The sequence below is a fragment of the Lates calcarifer genome, linkage group LG6 (genome assembly GCF_001640805.2).
Source record: "Lates calcarifer isolate ASB-BC8 linkage group LG6, TLL_Latcal_v3, whole genome shotgun sequence".
Lineage (NCBI taxonomy): Eukaryota > Metazoa > Chordata > Actinopteri > Centropomidae > Lates > Lates calcarifer.
The window spans coordinates 15,058,384-15,084,989 of NC_066838.1; the positions used below are offsets into that span (position 1 = coordinate 15,058,384).

The 26,606-nt window shown below is 42.5% G+C and overlaps 3 protein-coding genes and 1 non-coding gene across 4 annotated transcripts; all 4 read left to right on the forward strand.

Annotated features, from left to right (window-relative positions):
• The first annotated feature begins 690 nt into the window (after positions 1 to 690).
• Positions 691 to 13,594, forward strand: uba1 (ubiquitin-like modifier activating enzyme 1). Its single transcript, XM_018668089.2, is given in 27 exon segments — positions 691 to 924; positions 2,475 to 2,591; positions 2,674 to 2,732; positions 2,858 to 3,026; positions 4,154 to 4,288; positions 4,379 to 4,485; positions 4,581 to 4,671; positions 4,804 to 4,936; positions 5,025 to 5,122; positions 5,406 to 5,552; positions 5,766 to 5,942; positions 6,218 to 6,298; positions 6,300 to 6,326; positions 6,438 to 6,518; positions 7,538 to 7,690; positions 8,281 to 8,446; positions 8,634 to 8,830; positions 9,141 to 9,205; positions 9,594 to 9,789; positions 10,392 to 10,466; positions 10,573 to 10,762; positions 10,901 to 10,986; positions 11,104 to 11,196; positions 11,358 to 11,549; positions 11,933 to 12,034; positions 12,124 to 12,224; positions 12,315 to 13,594. Coding segments are annotated over 26 exon segments (3,174 nt in total). The 5' UTR covers positions 691 to 924; the 3' UTR covers positions 12,451 to 13,594.
• Positions 11,658 to 11,759, forward strand: LOC127142616 (small nucleolar RNA U6-53/MBII-28). The gene has a single exon (XR_007813519.1). It is a non-coding gene; the product is annotated as a small nucleolar RNA U6-53/MBII-28 (small nucleolar RNA).
• A 544-nt stretch (positions 13,595 to 14,138) lies between the features above and the next one.
• On the forward strand, positions 14,139 to 20,436 carry arhgef3l (Rho guanine nucleotide exchange factor (GEF) 3, like). The gene is made up of 13 exons (XM_018668093.2): positions 14,139 to 14,388; positions 14,806 to 14,854; positions 14,959 to 15,009; positions 15,649 to 15,705; positions 15,850 to 15,957; positions 16,060 to 16,218; positions 16,596 to 16,658; positions 16,815 to 16,911; positions 17,428 to 17,504; positions 17,730 to 17,987; positions 18,665 to 18,835; positions 19,241 to 19,433; positions 19,895 to 20,436. The coding sequence occupies exons 1-13, from the start codon at positions 14,351 to 14,353 to the stop codon at positions 20,140 to 20,142; spliced, it is 1,569 nt and encodes a 522-aa protein (XP_018523609.1). The 5' UTR covers positions 14,139 to 14,350; the 3' UTR covers positions 20,143 to 20,436.
• A 149-nt stretch (positions 20,437 to 20,585) lies between these two features.
• usp21 (ubiquitin specific peptidase 21) lies at positions 20,586 to 26,579 on the forward strand. Its single transcript, XM_018668095.2, has 11 exons — positions 20,586 to 21,605; positions 22,105 to 22,161; positions 22,270 to 22,387; positions 22,482 to 22,596; positions 22,919 to 23,038; positions 23,143 to 23,207; positions 23,322 to 23,509; positions 24,534 to 24,612; positions 24,709 to 24,816; positions 25,398 to 25,512; positions 25,679 to 26,579. The coding sequence occupies exons 1-11, from the start codon at positions 21,450 to 21,452 to the stop codon at positions 25,770 to 25,772; spliced, it is 1,215 nt and encodes a 404-aa protein (XP_018523611.1). The 5' UTR covers positions 20,586 to 21,449; the 3' UTR covers positions 25,773 to 26,579.
• The last annotated feature ends 27 nt before the right edge of the window (positions 26,580 to 26,606 follow it).

Consider the following 26,606-nt stretch of genomic DNA (forward strand, 5'->3'; position numbering starts at 1 on the left):
GCAAGGAATGCTCACCCCTAACCTCAATGTGACTGAGGGCCCAGACGCTCAGCATCACAACAGCCATCCAAGTAGCCTACCTAATGTTGTACCTGTCTAAATTATCATTGCAACTACGTCAAACTCGACTAGTGATATGCTTGGCTGAACTCACAGATGGGGTAATATCTTTAAACCACAGTACACCAGTTGGCGTTGCAGCGAGTATATATCCAATACGGGTATGCCTTAAGATGTGTTATTTTCTTTGATAATGCATTGTGGTGTAAGCTTTGTATATGAAGCCTACTTCCACAACGAGAAACAAAGATGCTGTTATTGATGGATCTCATTCAGCACCAGAGGAAGGGTCTTGACTTTGAAATGATTACTAAATAGCCAGTGCGTGGAACTTTCCTTTCTTGCACTTACATCCGATAAGCTTCCGTGAGCGTTTTTCTTTTCTTTTTTTTAGGAATTGCAATGTGTTTCTTACATGGATTGCTGTAGGTCCTGCAGTTCATTGTACAGTAATGTACATGGCATGCATCCTTTGGTAGCGGGGGGGGGGGGGAGATGAGTGCGCGTTGGCTTCAGCTTCCTAACCAATGAGCTGAGCGCCTGGCTGAGCAGCGTGCTCCCAGCCACCCTTTCCTGTTGAATATTTCAGCCCATGCGTCACAGCTCCTCCGCCCCTTTCTCCCCATCTGCCATTTTGGTTTTGTTCCCGTCTGCAGTCGCAAAGCCAGCAACGCAATTACATAGGAGAGACTCTCGGCTCAACGACATAGTGACTCGACAATATAGTGCAGACCATCTTAATCCCACATCGCGTTTCTCTTCTTTCTACAAATCGTCGAATTTACAATCATCGTTATTACTGACATCTAGACACTGCGGGAGAGGAGCGGGTTCGCATTGGGAAGGGACCGAGAAGCATTATTGGTAAGAAAAGAGAAATCAATGGGGCACGAGTGTAATGGCTAGTCTTTCATTCGCAAAAAATACTTCTATTCAGCGATAAAGTTAGATGTCGTCTTTTGTGAGGTGCTGAAACGTTAAACCATGTCACTGCCAACCGTGTCGGGGGTAGCTAGCTGTCAAAATAAACCCGTTGCTCTTATTTGCGAGCAGGTTGCAGCATAGCCACAGCCGCTAGCTTGTAAAGTTGTGTTCCGCACTAGGGGTAATGCAGGCCTAGGCCGAACGGCTAATAGACAGACTGACAGTGGTGTTTTCTTGCCTCCTAAGTTATTAATGTTCCGACTGTATCCACTTGCCAAATAACTTAACTGATTAGTGGCAACCTACTTAATCGGTTTCCTCTTGGTGTTGGTAACTGACATTTGATGCACCTTTCTTAAACGTTGAAAATGTCAAAATGGTTTCAGCCCAGCTAACGTTATGTATTAGGTTGTGCAAAGGAACTAGCAATAACAGTACTAACCGGGGGGGGGGGACTCGGTGCTCTGCTGTATCATGCCGGATGCCTTCATTTTCATTTTTGCTCAACTGCGACCGTTACAGCAAACTGTTTTTTTTTTGTTTTTTTTTTTTTTGTTTTTATTTTCGCTCGTTGTAACGTTGTTTGTTAAAAAAGTTGACCCAACTCTCGTTAGCATGTGACGTTGCAGAACGGTTTTTAAACGGTGGAGTTTGGCTTTAGGGGCGCAGGTAAGTTAGCTGCGTTGGATGCGGAAATTGTGGCCGATCGTGTTCATCGTGCAGTGGGAATGTGCTCCACATACTGCGGCCTATTTTACTTAGCGAAGTGACGGGGTTTGTCCCGAGAATTGGGTTAATTCCATTATACGTTGATGTTTATTTTCCATAAGATTGTTTCCATAAGCCAATAAAGGTGTCCTTTTTGTATTTCCATAACCGAGGATAGGTCTTCCGGTACAATATGATCCTTGTGTCCACACCTGCTGCGAGGCAGTGTGAGGTATTGCTCACTTTACCGCAGTGAAGTTTTAATGATTCAGCTGTTTTTGTTGAAACAATGTTGACCGTCCTTAAACACTGGTATAATACACAATGGAAGTACATAAACAAGCCAGCACTGTCTCTGAGTATGAAAAGGACTGAGAATGCTGTTATTCATGTCTCTTCCCAGGCTCAGTTCGTTTTCTAGCAGATTTGTGTTTGGCCTGCAGCCAGCCCAGCTGCTCTCTAGACTAGAAATCCTCTCTTCAACATGAAGGAGATTAGGTTGCGTTCAGCTTGGATACTCATCATAATAGAACCATAGCAATGAATTATATATTTCTCATTCATTTGAATCTAAATTTGAATCTGTTGTCTTTTGATAAATTCCATAAAATGCATGTATGTGGACACTTGCTCGCCTTTATCTGCTTGATATATTTAGTTGTTGATGCTGTTAAACTTACTTTTTTGTTATCCACTGTAGATGATTGTTATAAATTAGTAAAGGTGAAATGTGAAGCAACATTGATTAGCCTGTTGTTCTAATGGTATTGGTTGATGCACAGATGTCCAGCTCGCCGCTGTCCAAGAAGCGTCGCTTGTCAGGAACAGAGACGAAGACGGGATCCCACTGCTCCTCCTCTAACTCTGTCAGAACTGATCTGTCCCACACACCTGCCAACGTAAGCATAAACACATACACTGTGTACTTTTGGGTAGAACTTGTACCTTATACTAATTGCATCTTCTGCTGTCTCTTCTCAGGGCATGGCTAAGAATGGCAATGATGCTGAGATCGATGAAGGCCTGTACTCCAGACAACTGTAAGTCCTCTCTCTGTAAAAGTCTTGTCCTAATTATGGAAAACTTGCCAATCTGTCAGTGTTTATTATTGGGCTGTTGTAAAACTACATAGTTGTGTTGATGGCACTTTTTCCTCATTCTGCAGTTATGTGTTGGGCCATGACGCTATGAAGCGCATGCAGAACTCCAATGTCCTTATCTCTGGTATGAGAGGTCTTGGAGTGGAGATTGCCAAGAACGTCATCCTAGGGGGAGTTAGAAGTGTCACTGTACATGACCAAGGAGTTGCAGAATGGAGGGACCTCTCCTCTCAGGTGAGAAACATACACGCATATTCCCATTTTGCATTATGACAGTGATTTTTTTTTTAATTATTTTTTTGATGCAGTCATACAAACATTGGTTCATTTAGTCATTGTACTTTTATCAGAAATTCATTTGGTGTCTTTGAGCCTGATTCCAAAGTGCAGTGTGGCTTTATCTGTTATGAGTCACCTGCTGTGTTGTATTGTTACCATCCAAAAAGAGTACTGCGGCCACCCCCACCCTTGTGAGCCACAGTCTGACCCAGATTTATCAGTGGGTGGCCTCTCCCTGGGTCATAATCATAGTAGAGCTAAAGCCTGTTTTAGAACATCACCACCATGGATAGATTGTTTTGGTCTATCAGCCTGAGACCCTGAATTCTGAAGCAGCTATTTAAGGCCAGGCAGATAGATGTGTGAATAGACTGCCCAGGTGTTCATTCAGGAGGCTCAGCAGAGACCTCCTTTTTTTGTGACCTTATAGAAGTGAATGATCATTAGAGCAGTATGTCAGCTGCTTATGTGATCATCCAATCTGAGTTCAACCTTGTGCTCTCACACATTTCTATTTCAGCCACTGGCATTTGCCCAGTGTCCATTCTCATTCAAGCTGAATTAAATAGCCCTTGTATATTTTTGTCACCAATTCATCATGTCATTCATTGGCCTGAAATCAACTACTGTGTCTCAGACCATGTCCATACTTGGCCAGATTTTAAATCCTGTGTCTTCTCCCTGATTTGGCCTTTCCCCTTGCTCTACGCTGGTGTGTGTGTGTGTGTTTTTTTTTTTTAATATTAAAAAAAAAAAAAACAACTAAGTATTCATCTAGCTGGATAAACCTGAAGTGTTAGATTCAGGGTGTGGTGTGGCAGAATTGTTAGGAAGCTAACGGTCACCTCCAGTTCTGTCTGATTGCTCATTTTGAATCTTAGTACAGCTATTTACTTTCTAATTATTACAAACGATCTGTATGACAAGTTCTCATTTATAAAATAAGCAGTTGTCTGATGACAAAAACAAAAAGCTGTTGCAGCTGAGTTGCCTCAGTTGTCCTTTATTGAAGTATTTAGCACCCATTCACAGGTATTGACAGGTATTGCTTTACTGACATCATATGTGTTTTGTTTTGTCAGTTTTACCTTCGGGAGGAGGATCTGGGGAAGAACAGGGCAGAGGTCAGTCAGCCCCGTTTGGCTGAACTCAATAACTATGTTCCTGTGACTGCCTATACCGGAGCACTCACTGAAGACTACCTGACCAAATTCCAGGTATTACTTGGACTGAAGCCTGTACTAGCTCACAGCATTCAGAAAGGAAGGAAAAGTTAGTGTTTAAATTTATATATTTTTGCAACCTAGGTGGTAGTGCTGACGAACTCGACTCTGGACGAGCAGCAGCATGTCGGGGAGTTCTGCCACAGCAAAGGAATCAAGCTGATCATTGCAGACACACGTGGTCTGTTTGGGTAAGTTTCTGCCTCCTCTTGTTGGTTTTATGGTTCTCCTCGAACTTGTCTGTCGATGTCTAACGTTAATGTGCATTATGCGTTCTGTTTTATAGCCAGCTTTTCTGCGACTTTGGCGAAGAGATGATTGTGTACGACACCAATGGAGAGCAGCCACTGAGTGCCATGATTTCCATGATCACCAAGGTTAGTCCTTAAGTCTGGCTGAAAATGTTTTTCAAAGCAGTTGCTACTTAATATAATATAATAATGAATAAAGTCGGGCCTCAGGGCCGTTTTTATTTCCATACAAAAGTTGTTTATTTTTGGTTTCTACAGGACAATCCAGGGGTTGTGACATGTCTCGATGAGGCTCGTCATGGTTTTGAGAGCGGAGACTATGTCACCTTCACAGAAGTTCAGGGTATGACAGAGCTCAATGGCTGCCAGCCGGTGGAAATCAAAGTTCTGGGTAAGACCTGTTTGCATTTTAAGAAAAGGATATGTTTTATTTAGTCTGATTATGACTGTTACAAACATAACTTGCTCTCTCTTTCCAGGTCCCTACACCTTCAGCATCTGTGACACAGCTGGCTTTACAGACTATGTAAGAGGAGGAATCGTCTCCCAGGTCAAGATGCCCAAGAAGATCGCATTTGTAAGTGATGTGTTGTCATTTTCCACACCAAGCTATTTTGTGGTGGCATCACAGTAAATGTATAAAAAGACACTTTTGTTGTTTTATTATAAACCTTTTGAGTGTGAACCTCTTTGCATTTTATCTTTTTTTTTTCCTCCCCATTATTGTCACTGATCACCAAAACAACATCTAATCTTGTCACAATACTCGTGGGCCCATATTAAATGCTGTCGCTTTGAAAATTGCATCCAAAATTGAGTCCAGCTCACTCCTCACTAAATCGCATGTCTTCCCTGTGCAGAAATCCATCTCTTCCTCCTTGGCTGAGCCAGAATTCGTGATGACAGACTTTGCCAAGTTTGATCGTCCAGGGCAGCTGCATGTGGGCTTCCAGGCTATCCATGCCTTCCAGAAGAAACACAACCACCTTCCTGTACCTTGGAACCAGGTAAATATCACTCATGATAGTGGAAATATTGTGTTCACTGGAATACCACAGTGGCTTAAAGTTACCGTTTATGGTAGTAGATAAAACTCACCTCTTGCGTCATGTTTTGAGCCCTGTATGTCTCATTTGACTGTTACTACCCTTATTAACGGAGAACATGGTGTCATTAATAAGCCTAGTATTTTGTAAAATGCTGAGCTGTGTGTATTCTAGGCTGATGGGGATGAGCTGTTGACATTGGCCAAGGAGGTGAACTCTGCCCAAACGGGGTCTGCTAAAGTGGAACAGTTGGATGAAGCTCTCATGAAGAAGATGTCATTTGTTTCTGCTGGTGATCTGGCCCCTGTCAATGCTTTCATTGGGGGTCTGGCTGCACAGGAAGTGATGAAGGTCAGTGGAGTGCTATTTGCAATATTGAGCTGATAGCCCAGTCCTAACAAAATCTGCTGTAGATACGTGTCTTTTATCGTAAAATGTTTCTGGTCATCTTTGTTAAACTACTGTGTAAGTCAAGGAAATAGGTTATCAGTGACTGTGTTGTTCCTCTCTTATCTGTGATGAGACATGTTGGATCTGCACTGTGCTAACTAGCTCAAAGCGGATCAAAATTTCTTTGTCTGTCACAGGTTTCTCATGATATTTTTAACATTCTCCCTGTTCTTTAGGCATGCACAGGAAAATTTATGCCAATAATGCAGTGGCTATACTTCGATGCCCTGGAATGCCTGGCCGAAGAGGAAGGAGTCATTGCTCACAGAGGAAGAGTGTGCCCCTGTAGGTGTTAGCACTTAGCAAATCACACATACATTGATACTGAGGACGAATGCACATGGTGACAAACGGTGGTGTTAAACCTGTTTTTCTGCCTCTTTCTTTTTCTCCCAGAGGAACTGTCGATACGATGGGCAGATTGCAGTGTTTGGCACCAAGCTGCAGGATATGCTTGCCAAACAGCGCTACTTCCTGGTGAGTTGGCTAATGGAAAACTTTCCAACACCTCTTCTGGCATCCTGTTACCAAGGGAGATTTAAAGGATAAGGCTGGTGATATTCTATATTCTTACGGACAACAAATCCCACGAATAGATCAAAAGCAGCAGTGAATTGATCCCATTAATAAGAATTGCCTGTGTCACCAAGACCAGATTGAACCTACTCCTCTGTGCCATAAACCCCCATCTTTGTCCAAAGACTATTAAAAATACATCAGTGAACCACAATGTCATACTGCATTACATGTTTCTTCGTTGCCATGAACATTGGCAATATCATTCATTTTAAGACAAGCCCACATACACTGTTCTGGCAAAAAATACATACTAGCTAAAATAGACCTCAACAACTGCACAAGTTGCAGTTACTTAAATTATTAAAACTACAGTGCTTTCTTTAGCCTTTTTGTTTTTTAATGAGATGTTTCTCTCACAGTGGCTATGAATACTGGAGATGCAGTATATCTAGGCATCAGGGTGGGCATCAGGGTGGGGTTGTATCAGGGTGATGGGGTGTGTGTAGCGGTCATGTTAAGTTGTTTATATATACTAGTTTGACACCTTTTACATATTTGCCTTCAGTAAGAGTGATTGGTTTAAGGCTGAAGGAAATTGGAGTCTTGAAACAGACCAACATATGTTGGTTTTGGTCTTTTAATGGCATTTGTTCACAATAAGAAAAGTATAGAATATTACCACCCTCATCCCTGAAAATCCCTTTTAACATGTGCCTGCATTTTTTTTGTCCCCGTCCTCAAAAGTAAAAGTCAAGACAGTGTCTGTAGTTGTCTCTATGTTGCCTATACAATTTTGTGAAATCTGTACATAAATACTGTGGTCTCTTGTTTTCATGGGATCTGTTGACAATGATAAAAACAGAATATTACCTGCCTTTCTCTTAAACAATGCTATTTCTCCAGAGAAGTGTAAATGTTGTCTTAGCATGGAACATAGAGCACAGCTTTACTCACTGAGTGACCTGTAATCATTCCAGGTTGGAGCCGGTGCCATCGGCTGTGAGCTGTTGAAAAACTTTGCCATGATTGGACTGGCTAGCGGAGAGGGCGAGGTCATTGTGACAGACATGGACACCATAGAGAAGTCCAACCTCAACAGACAGTTCCTCTTCAGACCCTCGGACGTTACGGTCAGTATCATTGTCTTTGCTCTGCCCTGTCTTTGGTGGGTGCAAAGTAAGTAGTGAACACAAGTTGGCCATTTATTGATTGAATTTGATATTTCCCAGCAGTGCTGCATATGGATTTCATTTTCTTTCTAACTGACCCTGAGTGCTCTAAATGTAACTGCTGCTGATGGATGGTGTCATGGTACAACATTAGATAGAGGAAAGAGGACGCCTAGGGTCATAATGGCTCGTTGTGGATGTATTAGAGCATTGGTTATTTCATATAGTGATAAATGAAATGCAGTGACCTTTTGAAGTACGGATTGGTTCTAGACCACTATTACTGTTGCATGACATTGTTGGAGGAACCCACAACTGACAGATATGCTGCAGGCCATAATTACTATTGAAATGTCCTTATTGATGGAACATTCAGCCATGCACATCATGCACAGAAATAATTTTTGTTCATATACTGGACTTCCTACAAAAATCAGTCATATAATCAACAGGTATAACCACTGTATTAAGCACTTAGTTGCTATACTGGTGTTAGTACTTGACTGAAAAAAAATCACTATTAATACTTTTGTGTTTATGTGCAATTACAGAAAATGAAGAGTGACACAGCAGCGGCAGCAGTGAAGCAGATGAACCCCTCCATCAGGATCACAGGTCACCAGAACAGAGTGGGTCCTGACACGGAGAGGATCTATGACGACGACTTCTTTGAGAGCCTTGACGGAGTGGCCAATGCACTGGACAATGTTGATGCACGTAAGAGAACAGAGAAATTTCTATCGTTTCAAATCCTTTTTTTTTTTTTGTTATCAGTGTGTTTACTGTCTAGAAAATCAGATTTAGGATATTTGATATTTGAAACCATATATTTTATTTTCTTAGCCCTCTGTATTTGCCTTATGTTTGCCCTATCCTCTGCCTTATGTTATTGCCTGCTGTGCAGGTATGTACATGGATCGGAGGTGCGTGTACTACCGTAAACCCTTACTGGAGTCTGGCACTCTGGGCACCAAAGGCAACGTCCAAGTCGTGATCCCCTTCCTCACAGAGTCATACAGCTCCAGCCAAGACCCACCAGAGAAGTCCATCCCCATCTGTACCCTGAAGAATTTCCCAAATGCCATTGAACACACACTGCAAGTCAGTAGACCCATACATGCACATTGCCACACTAAAGATAAACACAAGCAGAGGAGTGAATGATGTTAAAATTGCCGATTTGAAGTTAAACTGAATTCTTAAGTGTTTATGTTTGAGGATAGATCTCATGCTGTCACAGCTATTAGCAATTTTTTGTATAATCAAACACAAAGACTCTATACAGCATCAGCTAAATGATGCCACTACTTCACTCTGAATTAAACAGTCTATGTTTCAGACTCAGATTGTGCTTCTGATTTGTTGAATTGAGGTTATTATTAATCTGTTATCAATATTGTCCTCTGTTCAGTGGGCCCGTGATGAGTTTGAGGGACTATTCAAACAGCCACCAGAGAACTCCATGCAGTACCTCACGTGAGTTGCCCTTCTGTGTCATCTCAAAGTGACCATATGACATCACTGTAGTAATTTAATGTATGATATGTTATGTTCATGTAATGTGTTCAGATTGACAAAATCACTCCTGATAAACAATGATTTCTTTTGTCATTAATAATGGAAGCTGAAGATACCATCTTAAGTGTTGTAGATTTTTTTTTTTTTTTTTTATCTCGTCAGTACTTGTAAAAGTTCACCTCATGGCTGTACATCAGTCTGTAAAGGGCTCAGCATGGTTCCCCTGATTCTTAGGGCTTGATATTAAGTTGCTCTTGCTTTTTTGTGGTACTAAATATTTAAACCTTGAAAACACATCACATGGATTGTCACCAGCTTACGAGGTTTATCGTCATTGTTGTTGCAGAGATCCTAAGTTCATGGAGCGTACTCTGAAGCTTCCTGGAGCTCAGCCCGTGGAGGTACTGGAGGCTGTCTACAAGAGTCTTGTCACAGACTGCCCCCACAGCTGGGCTGACTGTGTAGCCTGGGCACGCAACCACTGGCAGTGCCAGTACAGCAACAACATCCGTCAGCTACTGCACAACTTCCCCCCAGATCAGGTACACACTGAGTTCATATAAGTTTATCTGAAACACTTGCTGTCTGATCGGTGGTATTCCCCCTGTATTCAGATGGCATCAGAACATTGCCTTTGTCCCCCGTCTTATTTATTTATTTATTTTTTAGATTTAGCCACATTTTGGCCACACATATAACATCTTGCTAACGATTCAATCAATTTCCCTGCTGTTTGAGAGTTATATTTGTGAGTTTGTTATTATAGTCATATGTTGATCAGGGTGTATCAATTCAAAGCAAAGAGTAAGCATTGTTCTTACAATTTAAGTGTATGACAATGAAATAAGGTGTTGGTTTAGGCCTGCAGTAGACGGATAATCTGCCATGATGGTCCATGCCCTTTTGTCAACCTGGGATTAGCACCAGTCCCCCTGAAAAGGCATGTGTAGATGATGGCATTATGGTATCAATAGCAAGTGGATCAGAGCTGAGTTTTTTTTTTTTTTTTTTTTTTTTTGAGATTTATCTGTTATTTCTCTACTGTTGTCTGTCTAATAAAGCCTACATTGCCTAAAAGTTCTACTTTTCTTATAGTTTTGTATGTTTCTTCCTGTAAAGAATAAATGTGTCATCTGTCTTTCAGCTCACCAGCTCTGGTGCCCCCTTCTGGTCTGGCCCAAAGAGATGTCCTCACCCCCTAGAATTCAGCACTAGCAATGTAAGTATCCATTCATTATGTGTTAAGTGCAGCTACTTGAAGCATTATCTGCTCTTAAATTACTTGTCCAGTCTCAAGTTAATGACAGAACTGCTTTCATTTCTAGGAGCTGCACATGGATTATATAGTGGCAGCAGCCAACCTGTTTGCTCAGACATACGGCCTGCAAGGCAGCACTGATCGTGCAGGCATCATCAAGATCTTGCAGGAGGTCAAGGTGCCGCCCTTTACCCCTCGTTCAGGGGTTAAAATCCATGTCTCTGATCAGGAGCTGCAAAACAGCAATTCCTCTGTTGGTAAGACACACAGATAAAGACTTGTTTATGTGAAAGACTTATTGTTGACTGATATTATCTTGAATATTGGAAGTCATGGTCTGAGGTCTTTAAAGATGCCTTTGAGAAAACTGTAACCATGGACCTCTTGGTTTATAGATGACTCCAGGCTGGAGGAGCTGAAGGCCCAGCTGCCCTCCCCAGAGTCTTCCCAGTTCAAACTCTGCGCCATCGACTTTGAGAAGGTACGCCGTCTTTTCCCATTTAAATATCTAAAATTCTTAAATCGCCTCAGGTCTGCTGTTAGTCCTCAGTTTAACCTCAACCTGTACTAACTGTGATCATCATTCATGTGTTAATAGGATGATGACACCAACTTCCACATGGACTTCATTGTGGCAGCATCCAACCTGAGAGCAGAGAACTACGACATTCCCCCCACAGACAGACATAAGGTGGGGCACTTGTTTTGTAGATCATGGTTTAGACCTGTCATTGTCTGAGGGTGGAAAAAAACAATCCGCACACTCCTGAACCCTCACAGCACAAAGTTACCTGGGAAAAGTCTTTCTGCCGTCTGTCAAAACTAAAATGTATTTGTCACTATCCAATCCAGAGCAAACTGATAGCTGGCAAGATCATTCCTGCCATTGCCACTACCACAGCTGCAGTGGTGGGCCTGGTGTGCCTGGAGCTCATCAAGATTGTCCAAGGTCACAAGAAGCTGGAGTCATACAAGAATGGCTTCATGAACTTGGCCCTGCCTTTCTTTGCCTTCTCTGAACCAATTGCTGCTCCCAGACACAAGGTAGGCACCTGCTTGTTTTGACCTCTTTTAGATATAGATTATGTTTTTTCAAGTGTCATTTTAAAAGCATAACCATACATAGTCATCAGATGTTTTTTTTTTTTTTAACTCCGATGATGATTCAGCCATGCTAATACTGATGCACCAGGCAGATGCACTTTGTCTGCCTGGGTGCAAGTGAGTTCAACTCACCTTCTCACGCTGATGGGATCAGTGTGTGCTGAGGAGAATAATTACATTTTTCCCTTTATGACTGTACTCTTTCATTTTATTAAAGAACAGCAATCTGTGGCAGCTGTTTGATGAAAATGTGTCAGTCCTTAGGTGATATCTTTCTGTGTGACTGAGGTTAGCATCCCATAATCCCCCCATTATTTTCACAGTACTATGAAATCGACTGGACGCTGTGGGATCGCTTTGAGGTCACAGGCTTGCAGCCCAATGGGGAGGAGATGACACTCCGACAGTTCTTGGACTACTTCAAAGTATGCTCTCATCAGCGCTACTCTTCCACTTGCAGCCATGTGGTTTCTGGCCTACAACTGACAAATCCCATGTTTCTGTTTGTCTTTAGAATGAGCATAAGTTGGAAATCACCATGCTTTCTCAGGGAGTGTCCATGCTCTATTCCTTCTTCATGCCTGCTGCCAAACTCAAAGAGAGACTGGATCTGCCGTGAGTAATCCTACGCTGACGAGAGGAAAAACGCGAGTTGGTGTTTTTATCTGTTGCCGTAATTGTTTGATTTTTCTGTGTGTCTTGTAGGATGACGGAGATTGTGACTAAAGTGTCCAAAAAGAAGCTGGGCAAGCATGTCAAAGCCCTCGTGTTCGAGCTATGCTGTAACGACCTGTCAGACGAAGACGTGGAAGTGCCGTATGTCAGATACACCATCCGCTGAGCTCCACACTGAACCCACCCACGCGGAGGGTGGGGGGTTTCTGGGGGGAGGGGAGAGGAGATAGACAAGGGGGGTGGGGTGTTCTAACTGAGGAGTTGAGGTGTGGTGGTGGTGGGGGTGGGGGTGGGGGGTTCGGGGGAGGGGGGGTAGGTGGGTTGATCCAGGTCAGCTCTACTGGATCAATCAGTTTTTTTTAGGCCTGTGGTTTGTGTAAACCTGTGCCTGAGTGTACATAGCCCCAGTAAGCTGACTTAAGGATACCTGTATGTGTGTTAGGGATCCAGTTGGTGCTCGGCTGTGGGAACAGGGGCGTCACTGGAGGAAGGGGAGCATGTATACTGGACCTCCTGATGTTTCTCAGTAGCAGAACCTCTCTGCTCAGTTTAATTCTAAGCCTTAGTGTTCTCTTGGTACTCCATAGCCCGACTAGTGTCCCTCTGAAACATCCTCACACTCTTACTAGCCTTGAGCACTAAAAGAGGGATTTTTTTTTTTTTAAATCCTGCCCTCCACTCTGTGTCCCCTCCACTCTACTTGCTCTCTTCCCTCCTCTAACCCCTGTCTCGTAGACCTTGTCCCACATAACTGTTTTTTTTTCCCCTTAAAGATGCACCTCATTAAGTAAACAAAGTTCAGCTAAGAATCCTCAAAGTAGTGACACATGTATTGAGAATCCGTTTTGCCCCAAGGTCATATCACTGCCCTTACTTCTACCTGAGGACCTCCCCCATTTTAAACCGTAAGAGCGCTTGAAGACTCATTTAAACCAGAGTCGACGGCCTCTCCTGACTGGAAAATAATCTTCTCACACCGGCAGAATATGATCTTCCTGCTGGTTTTGAAGTGCCCCCTAACACCCACCTCATCTGGCACTCTGTGGCTTTTGGAGGGGCTCTTGCACATGACATCAGTTTTCTCTTTATTATCTTTATATTTCATGTGTTTTGTTATTTTCTATTTTATTTTGGGGAGGGGGGGGGGGGTGTTGAGGGAGCAGAGTTTCAGCACACACACCTTGTAGATCATAAACTGTCTTCTTTCTACTTTGTTAACTCCAAATGACATTACAGTGTAAGAGCAAGGCAATGAGATGTATCTTGAAATGCGAGCACTTAGTGTGATAGTGAATAAACATGTAAAAACATTTCTGAATTTTTGTGGTTATTTGACTATTATGTGTGTTTTTGGTGAAAATTAAATCTGTCATATTTGATTTCACCTATGTAATCAAACAAGAATTTGAAAGTCAAGATATAGATGTGTTTTTCCTGTCTGACCTGCTTCAGGCTCTTGAGAAGTTTCACAATAACGCATATCCGGGAAGCGCAGCCTGAATCAGCTAAACGCCTACCTGTGAAGTTAAAATGAAAAACCTCAATCGCAGAATGGAAGATTTTTAACAGGGTGCAAGAAATTATCTGTCCTGGTTTTTACTGTGCAAATGTTAGCCACAGTTAATTAGTCCATTCAAAAGGACATTTGTGAACAGTAAAATGTAGTTTCCTGTAAGTTTCTTGTTGCTTCCTCTTGTATCTCGTGCCATTTTCACACATTCGGCCGGGTCCTCTGGTCTGCAAAGTGTAGAATATTAATTACTCCATTGTCCTGTTGACAGTTTTGAGTGATTAGTGTGAAGCAGTGAGTTTTGAACACTCCTCCCTGAGAAGAGCGGATACATCAGTATGTGCAACTCGAAAGGATGTGGTCTGCTCTGAGATGAGGAAGAAAGTGATGAGGAAGAAGTGCACGGAACTCTGACGGGCTCCCTGCAAACAACTCACCACTATAGCTCTCGAAAAACAGAGAAAAGTGCCCTGTCGTAGATTTGGATTATTTCAACCTTTCTCGTTTTGAGGTTGCGTCGTGATTCTGTAAAAGATGCGTTGAAGACAAAGAAAAGATGGAAGTGGAGGAGACTGGTGAAACAAGGACTTCCTGGTATGTTACCTTTTACATTCACAGCTCAACTGTTTCTACCTTCCACATACCTATACTGTATGTTACTGCTGAGAAGTGACAGGAATCCACATACAACATAATATACTGTACTGTTTGGAGGCATGTATGGTATTTTAAGTTGGTGTACATCTGGCATCATGGTGCCAAAACTCAACCTGTAGATATGACTTTCCAGTAATCATTAAAAATCATGAACAAAATCATAACTGTCAATAATGTATGTATATATAACTTGAAGCACAAAGAAATCTGACAGATTGGTTGTTGAGGCACACGCTACTGCTACTCTGTTCAGCCTATTAAAGTGTTTTTAAAATTATTTATCTGAAGTAAAGTAACATAACTGTGTGTATGGATATTTGCCTTGTGTTCCATTAACAGTTTTGCCCTTTTTAGGTCTATGGCACCAGGAGAGACACACTCCATCCTCTATGACCATGCTGGGGTACGTCACACTGTCTTATCTTTTCTCTTTCACCTCTTTTCTTCTTCTCTCTTCGCCTATCACCTGAAAAGAGACTCACTTTCTCATATATTCTCTGCTTTTAGAAGAAAAGAAAACAGGACCCGGCCCCTGAGCCTGTGATCAGAATCACAGAGGTGAGTGTGATAATGTGACATTAAACTCTTTAGCTACACTGCCTTTTCTCCATCTTCTTATGTGTGTGTGTGTGTGTGTGTGTGTGTGTGTCTCTCTCTCTCTCTCTGTCTAACTAGCGGAAGTTAGTCAACCTTACCTTTGTGACCACAATGCTGAGTGCAGAGCTGATGAGAGATGCAAACATTATGTTCAGCTGTGTAGCCACAGACCCTCTCTGAACGCACAAACCCTCACAACTGCACAACAAGCTGATATCACGTTTTGTCACATTTCAGCCACCATGATTTCCCATTTTATCAAAGGTGTTCCCATTTTGCTTTCATCTTTAACATGTATATTATCACGCACAGATACATTAGTTTTTTTTTGTAGATAATTCAGCACATCTCACTTTGCTACTACACTGGATATACAGCTGATGTGGTTAGCATGGCAAAAAAAAAAAAAAAAGGCAGACATCTTGTATTTTACTACAGAGGCACAGTTTCAACCTCCTTCCTCTTTGAAAGGCTCACACAGGAAATGAGAGAGATCTGCACCCAGTAATGTCTCACCCCTTTTCGACAACTCTCTTTCCACTTTCTTGAACCCCGCTTCTTCACCCTTATCCTGTTATGTCTCCTGCCCTGTTTCATCAGGATGATGAGGAAGAGGAGGAGGGCGAGATGACGCCCGACCACATGAAGGATTCGGAGGTGAGGTGTTCTGTTTTCTGCAGGTGCCAGATGTGCGTACAGTTGCTGTAAAGTCCCCTAATGTGCATCTAGCATTTTTTTTGAATGACCCACCATTTTTTTATTTTTATTTTTTGCACATATTTAATGATGATTTCATTTTAGGAACCCAGTAATAAAAGGGTCAAACCTGTGGCAAAGTCCAACAGCCTAACAGGCGTCATAACCCCAGTGAAGACCCCTGCTCTGAAACGCATCAGTCAGTCCATTTCGGTAACAATGCGCGAGCACACATCCCCGTTGTTATACAAAATGAACAAAAAAAAAAGACAGTAAGTTAGTAACACATTTTCATCTGCTCTGCTCCTTTCACAGCGGTCAATTAGTTTCCGCACGGAGGCTCGACCTTTGCCCCCAGCTTCCCTGCGCCCTCGCTCCAAGGCCTCGTCGTTCCCACGCCGGCGCAACAGCCAATGCTGGAGCGACACCGTGGAGAGTCATGACCTCACTGCCAAGGAAATCAAACGTCAAGAGGTGCAAGGGGCAGCGGGCTATGTTTAGTACATGTGCAGGAACTAAACTCTCTGCTTGGGTATTTAATTGTAAAATGATGTGTTTTTTTTCTATCTCTTTTTTTGGGTATATGGGTCAAGCTGTGGGGCTGTGGTTGACATGTGGGCGGGTTTGACTAGTGCCTGCTCTTCATTTCTGTGAAGCAGCTCTACATGGGGATTATGAAAGAGGATGTGAGCTGGCACTAGAGGCTCAACTTCCTTTATTGAACAATCAGCTGTGAAAGCTCAGATTGTCGCATCTGTGTATTTTACATCTTACGCAAGCGTGTGTTTGCGTCCACACGCTTGCACCCAATTGTCTGGTTGAAAATGTTTTTTTTTTGGCTCTTGCTGTAGGTGATCTACGAGCTGACTCAGGGGGAGAGGCAGCTCATTGAGGACCTCAGCCTGGTTAAGAAGGTACACCAAACACCCAACTTCTCACACTTCAGTGCACCTGTTCCTGTACCTCATTTGATTCTCTCGTCGCCCTGACCTCCTGCCCTGTGTGTGTGTGTGTGTGTGTGTGTGTGCGTGTGTGTGTGTTGGGGTGGGGGGGTGTTTGTACGCCTCCAGGTGTACTACGAGCCCATGCTGAAGCTGGACATTATGACGGAGAGTGAACTCGGGCAGATCTTCGGCACTCTGGACTCTCTCATTCCTCTCCATGAAGGTAACTCATCTCTGTGCTTTCTGCTCTCTCCTTTTATCATCACACCCTTTCATCTCCGAACCACGTATAAGGCATCACTTTAAAAAGACTGTATCTGCTATACTTATATATTGCTTATACATCCATAACAGGGGATTTAAACGAACACATAATAGGGTAATAGTGGAACACAATTCACTGCATCGAACATCAGTTAAAGTATATTACTTGTGAGTCTGCATACATTTGCCATATGGTGATATACAGTATATTAAATTGGAAAACAGTCCCTTGCGTAATATTGTGATATTCATTTTAACCACATTGCCCCCAAAGCAAAGTGTGTAAAGCCACACATTCACTCACTTATGGTTAGATGTTTACAACACAACTGATGTAATTTCTATAGCAAGTCGGATGAGCTAAGTGTGATGTTTTTGCGCCTGTCTGTCTGTCCTGCGGTTACACTGGCATCCAGTTGTCAAAAGTCGATAAGAATTCAACAGCTGGAGCGTTCTGTCTCTTATCTCATTTCAGATCTTCTGAGTCGTCTCGAGCGGCTCAGAGGATCGGAGAAGACAGTCGGTGAGGTGGGGCCTACTCTGATGAACTGGGTGAGTGTCTCCATGGAAACCACTGAGAGAGAGAGAGAGAGAGAGAGAGAGAGAGAGAGAGAGAGAGAAAAGGGCACAACCCACCTTCACTCTCTCCAGTTCCTGTATTTCCTCTCTTATGTTCCTCTCTACACACAGAGTCACAGAGTTCAGTCTGTGTACGCCTCTGCTTCTATCTGATTTCCAAATTTCTTGCCTCATTGCTCCTTTGCCCCCCCCCCCCAGTTCCCTTGCCTGGAGGCCTATGTTACCTACTGCTGTAACCAAGTTGGGGCCAAAGCCCTGCTGGACCAGAAAAAGCACGAGAAGAGAGTGGAGCACTTCCTGCGCCTGTGTCAGGAGTCTTCTTTCAGCAGGAAACTGGACCTGTGGAACTTCCTGGATCTCCCTCGGAGCCGTTTGGTCAAATACCCCCTGTTGCTGAAAGAGATACAGAAGTGCACGCCTCCAGAGCACCCTGATGAGGACACATTGCCCGATGCTGTGAGTCGGTGTGCTACGCTCTCACGTGTGCACATGCGAATGTGAATATGCAGTACACCACGTTATTTAGTCACTGCTGAATCTAAATGTCAACCCTCAGGACTTTGGAGTTAGATAGTGAGTGAGATTTCACTTGTTTCCATGCCTGTAAGAAGCATTACTCATTATATGTAATTTATATCCACACTGGCCAGATGAGTGCAGTCTGCTGCTTTAGATGAAGCTGATTTTGTTGGAGAATGAACACTAACATTTATTCATATATTTCCTTTTTAAATCTGCAATTGTTTGCACATTGGCACCTCCAAATGGCAGCAAGAGATATCTGTTTAACGATACATGAACTTTGCAAGGCACGGATCCTGTGATGTGCCATTAGTAACTTGAAAATACACTGTTTATGATCATGAATTGAGCTGGGTTGTAATTACTTTATACCAAACAAGACTCCAGTAATTAATCTGTTGCTGCTCAGGAAATACCCTGCCTCTTCCTGTGGACATTTAAGGCTTACATTTGAGGCAGGATACTATACTGAACATACTACATATCCAATTTACACACATTTTGCTCAAATGTGTTGTATCTACCTATGTAGCCCCAGAATTTCCATTTTCATCACTGCGGTGTCTCAGTAGAGAGTTTGCCGATGCTGAGTAACACTTTGTTCTGCTCAGTTGGAGCTGATCCAGAGCATCGTGGCAGAGGTGAACAAGAAGACAGGGGAGGCTGAGTGTCAGTTCTACAGGCGGGGTCTCTCCTACCTCGAAGAGAGCCAGAGACTACCTGAGATCCAGCAGTCCCGCTTCCTCTACTGCCACGGAGAACTCAAGAACAACAAGGGCCAGGTAGCGGCTCTCTGTTGTTATGTTTAATTCTTCAGATTCCCCTTTGATTGACCTTAGAGTGGTTCTCCCAGGGATGTTTGATTCGTTTGTACCTGTAAGAGGTTTGAGTCCTCTACAGCCGGGTGGATCCACACTCTCTGCCCCAGAATAGATTCTGATCTCAAAGAGTGTTACATCAGCCTTTATTTTGAAAGTGCACGCTGTATCGTCTCCCTGATATTATAATTATAATGTTGTTCATACGTATCAGATAAAAATCCAAAATTTGTTTTACATGTCATCCTGAATCTGAATAATAGGTGATTTTACACTGATTTTTCTAATGTGTGTTTGAATGTTGTGGTAAATATTCTCATATAGCCATATCTCTCACTTTGTGTGTGTGTGTGTGCTTCCTCTTGCCAGCGTCTGCATGTATTCCTGTTTGAGCTGGCTTTGGTGCTGACCAAACCGGTGGAGGACAGAGAGGGAGGTCAGGTGTTCAACGTGTACAGACAGCCCATGCCCAACGCCTCAATAAGTCTGGAGGAGATCCCAGACGGGGAGGCCGGTGGAGGAGGCACCTTCAGAGGAGCCTTCACTGGGGGGAATGATAAAGGTAACAACAGACATGTTGTATTAGCTGCTAAATTATAAGAAGACGGTCCTGTCTTCTTAATAAGTAATAGTGAAAAGTGTCTGAACAATTGTCCAAACTTCACAAATATTCACTTTACACAAAGAGCAACAAGTCATCAAATTAGAAGCTGTAACTGTGATATAAATAGATGGCATGTTGTTTCAACACTACAGTAATGTATGCATGCATTATTATTGTGTACGTGATCTGTGCATTTTATTTCAGGTTCATTTATACCTTTTGTTTTGTGTTTGCTGATAAAGTGTGGGGTAAAGGAGTTAAATTCAGGTTACAATTAATCAAAGAGATTAAGAGAAAGCCATGCCACGCTGCTCCATTAGTTGAAGTGAAACCTACAACCTTGCTTCCTCTCAATTTCTCTTCCTTCCCCTCTCTCATTCCCTTTCTCCCTTCCTTTCTCTCTCTCTATCATCTCCCAGTGAAGAACTGTTTCCGTGTGAGCAGCAGAGGGCGCTCCAAAGCTCACCCTTACAGCCTGCAGGCCAATGACTCCTTCAGCAAGCAGCAGTGGATCACCTGCCTGCGCCAGGCGATCGTCCAGTCGCGAGACAGGACCGCTCAGACCAGCCAATCCCAGCTCTCACCGCACCCTGATCCCGCCCTGTATCACATAGCTGAGCTCAGCCTCAGCTCAGACACAGAAATGGCAGACCATACCAGTCGCTGACTGTCAGACTGATCACTGGGAGGCCCATGGGGTCTCTGTAGATGTGTACATTGTCAGCGGAGAAAATAAATGGGACTGTTTGTGAAGGATGATTGTGCTTAGACACACACATAGAATGCCCTTGGATAGTAGATAATTTTCTCTTTTTTTGCTCTTTCTGATGGATTGTAAGATTGTGGTGATACGTACTGTACAGCTTGGAAACAGTAGTTCTGAATGTGAATTTACCATATAAAATGTTTTTGCTAACAATGTTTTTTTTTTTTTTTAAATAAACTGACATGTAAAACTTAATTAAGGTGCTTGTGGAAAAGTACACAAAGAAAAGTCTAAGTATAGTCAACAAGATCTACAGAGAAAAGATTAGAGATGATTATCCTCCCTCCCTCTCTTCTCCTCTCTCTCTCACTCTCTCCCTTTGACACCGGTGACAGGGCAGGGGAGAGAGGTAGACTTTCAGTTCTAGCCTACGGACACACAGTGAAACAGTAGACGTACCCTTATGCATTTTTAACAGCTCAGCAGGTGATGGGAACAGTTTGGTTGGGACAGTTTGTCCACAGATAGAGTGACCAAGTGATCAGGTGAGTCCGAACTGCTCTATTTATTTGCTAATGCTACTATATTTGTCAGGCATTATTTGCAAACTAACTTTGTTTGCGAGATTTTACGCCTTTGCCTCCACTAAACGGCAACGCAAAGTGTAGATTTGACCACGATAAGATCTTGGGAACATACCTTGCTCGTGACATTGGCATGTTCTGTTATACAGGTTATATAATTGAGTCTTTTAAGTAAGTTCAGCCTAGTTTTACAGCTTCATCAATGGACACTTCTTCTGTTTGTAACTATGTGCTCTCAAGAAGATGCAGTATGATGATGTATGGATTCACTGAGGTCTCTGTCAGACCACAACTTTCTGAGCTGTTCTGGGTGCTGTAATTACCAGAGAGAATTGTGAGCCAGTGTGGATCAACTCAGTCTATTCAAGACAAGGATTTACCTTAAGGAGATGCCCATTCACAAATTAATCCTGTTCTTTTGCCCTCAGTTGTGAATGACGTCATCAATCCTTCGTCATTTTCCTGGAAGAAAAGGATAGCACTCCGTCGTACTACATTCTCTGAAAAAGGGGACGCTCTCTCTCCTTCAGACGGCCCATGTGCTCACCTTTGACCCTGCGTGTGAAAACGCTGAGGTGGTGCATATTACTCAAACCACCTGGCTTGCATTTTCTTTCAAAAACTCTGTCTCAGAATCCCTTTTGGTAGACACCTGTGAGGTTTACCAGTAAGGAAAAAACAAGGATGCCTGGAGCTAGTGGTGTCAACGTGGAGGGGTCTTGTGAGGCCCTGTGTCGAACCCTGGTGTCTCAGAACGGCCTCCAGAGAGAGACGGCGGACATCTCCCAGTCTGTCCTCTACACCTCATTGATGGGCCTGCTTCTGGTCACTGACAATGAGGTGAGCACAACACAACACAGCATAAATATTCATTTATACTCAAACCTTCAAGCCTGACGGTCTTGAAAGACTGCTCTTACTGTGGAATTTGCAGGACACTCGTGAGCCAAACATAAACACAGACGAAGGAATCGTATCAAGGAATTAATGGAGAGTACATATCAACACACACGTGTTTAAGCACCTGTCAGCACTCCTTGGTCACTAATAGGATGAATGCTTGAGTCTGACCTCCTTTTAGCCTCTCTTGTTATGCTAATGAGATAAGAAGGCTAAATCTGTCCTACCAATGTTATACACACATACACACACACACACTGACATGACAGGGTCAAGGCAGACAGACAGTAACATGCCATAAGGACGCAGCCAGGGGTCAAATAGTAGGACACACATGCACTCAGGGACATGTGAATACACACACTCATATACTGTGCTTGCAGATGTAACAGGTATGTAGTTCTGCTCATCAGCTTCCTGTTCTCTCTTTATTTTGCAGAAGGAGGAGGTCAGCATAGGAAGTGGAAGGGTTGGCCTTAGAAACATAGGAAACACAGTAAGTGTTGATGCAGGATGAACCCTTCCAGAATCCACTTTTTTTTTCTTTTTTTCTTTTTTGCATCAGCACGCTCACCTTCCCCCTTTACTTTGCCTCCGACTTTAGTGTTTCCTGAATGCAGTGGTCCAGTGTTTGTCTCACACGCGTGGCCTACGGGACTACTGCCTCCTCAAGTCCTACAGGCCAGAGAAGTTCTCCAAGGAGGACGCTAAGCTCATGGAGGGTATGCTCCTCTCTCCTTGATGTTCTCTCCTTTCCATGTCCCTCCATCTTGTTTTTGCCATTTTCTCATTGCACCTTGTCTGTCCTTGTACCAGCTTTCTCTCAGGTGCTGTCGGGCCTTTGGGATGTAAATGAAGGAGACACAGTTGTAAATCCACGACAGTTTTACAGTATTTTTAAAGAAGCTGTGCCTCATTTCAGTGGTTACAGGTGGGAATATTTCTTTTTCTCAAGGTTAACTGCATCTACGTGCAGGCAACATCACTGCGGTGCAAATGCAAACACTAACGACTTTGTATATTTATGAAGGCAGACTCAGAAACAATCAAGCAGTATGCTATATATGCAATGTAATATGCAGTCCACGTCTATACTGTTTCAAGGACAAGAAAAAAGGGAACATTTTCACTTAACTTTCTACCTTGCCACCAGTAGGGATGCTGCTTTCTGGTTTCATAGTTGAGGCATGTATAGAAGTAGCTACCCGTATCAGTGACATTAACAAATCTCTCTATCTCTGTGTTTAACCCAGTCAACAGGATGCACAGGAGTTTCTCAGGTTCCTGTTGGACAAACTGCACACAGAAATCAACCGCAGACCCTACGTACGACGAACAGGGAAGGAGCCCGAGCAGAAATATGCCAGATTTAGGTGCGTGTGTTTATGTGGAAAAGATTCCATCTTTTAAACTTAAATGTCCATATTGTGACCACATTTTGTTTTCTCTATTTCCTTCATTTCTCATCCTCCTATAGACTCTCAGAGGAGGCAGTTGCCATGTGGAAGAAGCACTTAGAGAGAGATGACAGCAGAATAGTAGGTGAGGAGAGCAATCCAGTGGCAGTCATCCATGAGTATCATCTAAAATATAAGTTCAATGTGGGCAACCACTAAATGTTTCTTGCCGCTGTCACCCACGTCTCTCCTGGGACAGACCTGTTCTCGGGCCAGCTGCGGAGCTCGCTTCATTGCTCTGTGTGCTCCCACTACTCCAACACGTTTGATGTGTTCTGTGATCTGTCGCTGCCCATCCCCAAGAGGAGCTCTGGAGGGGAGGTGACGCTGAGGGAGTGTCTGGACCTTTTTTCTCAGGAGGAGAAACTGGACAAGGAGAATTCACCAGTAAGTTCACACAGGAAGTGCAAAAACAGTGGTTTATGATACATCATTGTGTCTGCATCTTTGTGGTTAAGACTCATACAGACTGACAGTGTGAGCTAGGAAAGGTTTAGTCCAAAAAACCTGTACTTTGAATTTTATTCATTCAAGTTATTATGTGCTTGTTAAAAAACGTGAAGTAAATCTCAACTGTAAGATAACATTACGTACCTGCTCTGATTTGTCTCCTATAACACCCAAATAGACTTCCAAAAAGAGTAATTAAGGGTTTCTTTTCTTTTTGTGTACTGGTTGGAAAATTAAAACATCATGGTGAAAGACATACAACAACAAACAAACAACAAATTACACAATGTCCTACCCTATGCCAAACAGTTCAATTTAAAAAGAGGAAGGAAACTAGCTATCAAAACCAAGAGAAGACAAAAGGCAGGGCAAATACTTTCACATGAACTTGCGTGTTAAAAATACTGAAGAGCTGATACGTTTAATTTCCTGTAGGACAAATGTGTCATAACTACTTGAATTTGTTGCCATTTTTAAAGCCCCTGAAACCTTGGATCCAATTCCTAATTACTTCTTTGTAAGATTAAATTTTCATGACTAAATAATCCCTGATCAAAGTTAAAGTTTAAAAAGAGAGTTATTAGCTGTTATTATTCAGAGTTTAAGATTCAAAAACGCAGCTATTCTGTTTCTGCAGGACTGTGTGGGCGTGTTTCGATCACATTTAGTTGACAGAGGAAATATTAACAAACAAATCTCACTGTCATCACATCTTGACTCAAGTGTTGCTAAATGTTGATTGCTGCATGGACACACATGACATAACCTTTTTCCAGTTTAGCTCCACCTACTCCAAAAGACTAAAAAAGACACAAGCAAAAAAAAGTTAAAAAAAAAAAAAAAAAAAACTCTGAAAACTCTTTTATCCTTCGCAGGAAATTACATGTTCATTTAGGACCCTATCACTTATACTAAGGAGCTGATTCAAAAAAAATAATAGTGTCTTTATATGTGTTTTCAGATGTGTGAGAGGTGTAACAGGCGTACAGAGTGCACCAAGCGGCTGTCCATCCAGAGGTTTCCCCAGGTTATTGTGATCCGTATCCTTGGCAACAGCTCTACTCACTGTCTTAATATTATTACAGTGTGATTTTTATATGCAGGAAGTTATGATGATGCTTAACAGCCTCAATCAGATCTGAATCGTTTTACGACATCACGGTGGTCTATCAGTAAGAGCACGGTGTATGTGTCCTTCCCGCTCACTAACCTGGACCTCGGACCTTACGGACCTGTCGACTGCGGTAACAGTTCCCTCAATTCATCCATCTCCCATTTATTCCCCCATCCAGGCATTATCTCCTTCCATGGCCATGCTTGGGTCAACAATATGTGTGACTGTGTGCCTTTAAATTTCTTCTGGGCATGCAATGAAAAGTTGAAAATACAATGTGCTGGAGTGGGACTTGTGAAGGTACTACTTTTTTAAAAGGAAAAAGGAGCCATACATGGGTGACAGTAATTCATCTTGACAAAAGGAAGCAGAGAACACAATGACTAGATTTTTTTGTAAGCTTGCTTTGTGCCATTTCATTATCATAGTTGACAGTTGAGAGAAGCAAGAGACATTTTTGTTTACAGAGGAACTGTACCTGAACCATTGAATTTACAGGACAAAACAGGTCCATGGCAAGATGGGCCACTAGAGCAAGGAATCACACATTTAAAATGAATCAATCAATGGAAATACCATAAAATTAAGTGACAAATGAAGGCAATTTCTTGCAACAGGTAGATTATTCCATAAAATGCAAACTTGGAAAACTGGCACAACATGGTTCTGAAGAACAGAAGTAAGTTGTTGTGTTCATGTATGTCCCCACAGGCCCAGTTCTGTATGATTTATATGCAATATGTAACCATGCTGGGACGGTGAACATGGGCCACTACACAGCTTGCTGTTCAGATGAAAATGGTTGGTGCTTCTACAATGACTCCAGGTGAGACTCACCCTGAACCCAGATTATTTTTGTTTAATATCCATTGCCCTGTCAACTGCATGACACAGTCTAGTCTCTTAAAAGGGTTCTATCATCTGTATTGACACACTTCCTATATAAACTTGGAGCTGTTTCTCGTGATTACTCTCCATCTATTCACCTGCAGTGTGACTCCAGTCTCAGAGAACCAGCTTCAGACCAATCAAGCCTATGTGCTGTTCTACCGGCGCAGCAACAGCACCGCCACCGTCAGGAAGTAGACCTCAGACTGGCTGAGTCAGGCAGCCAATCAGAGCAACTTTACCTCCAGTGTCCATAGAAACAAATGGAAGCAGCAGTGCTGTAACTCTGGCATCTATGAACTTCTCAGTCTCACTGAGTTGCCCTTAAACGAACTCTGAGGAGGAGGAGAGAGAGGCCATGCCCACTTTAAGGGGGCTTGAGGAGGTGACACCCCCTTGGCTCCCTAAATAATGAAGATGTTTTTGAAGGGTGTCAGTGAGAGACAGCTCAGACAGACTGTAGCCTTAAGAGTCTCTGTGTCCTAGTTCTCACACAGGAGTGAGTGAGCAGTGCACGAACACATGATACAGAGCTCCTAATGTAAGATAATTGTGATTCATGCTTGCAAAAACAAACCGAAAGTAACTAAGTAAGTAAGTAAATAAATCTTGGCTGGAATAGAAATAAGGCAACATTTCATGACTCAATTGCGATATAGGAATCGTTCAAATTCTCTGATGACATTTCAAGCTACAGTTTTCTGAAAATATACTTTAATATGTAAATATCTGTAGCCTGTGCTGGCTTTTTATCTTAATCTCCTTCCACATGGACAGTTAACCCTGAAACTTGAAAATATAAAAATTGACTATATTTTCTCTGAATTTATATATATATATATATATATATATATATATATATATATATATATATGTTCATAAATGTGTGTATATATTTTTTATTTTTACATTTGTGTCTGTACAAAATATGTAAAAATATATTGTACATATGGACAAATTACACAGCTGAATGTATTGCATTACTGATATCTGAAATAATCAATAAAAGGCTAATGAAAAAGTGATGATTTG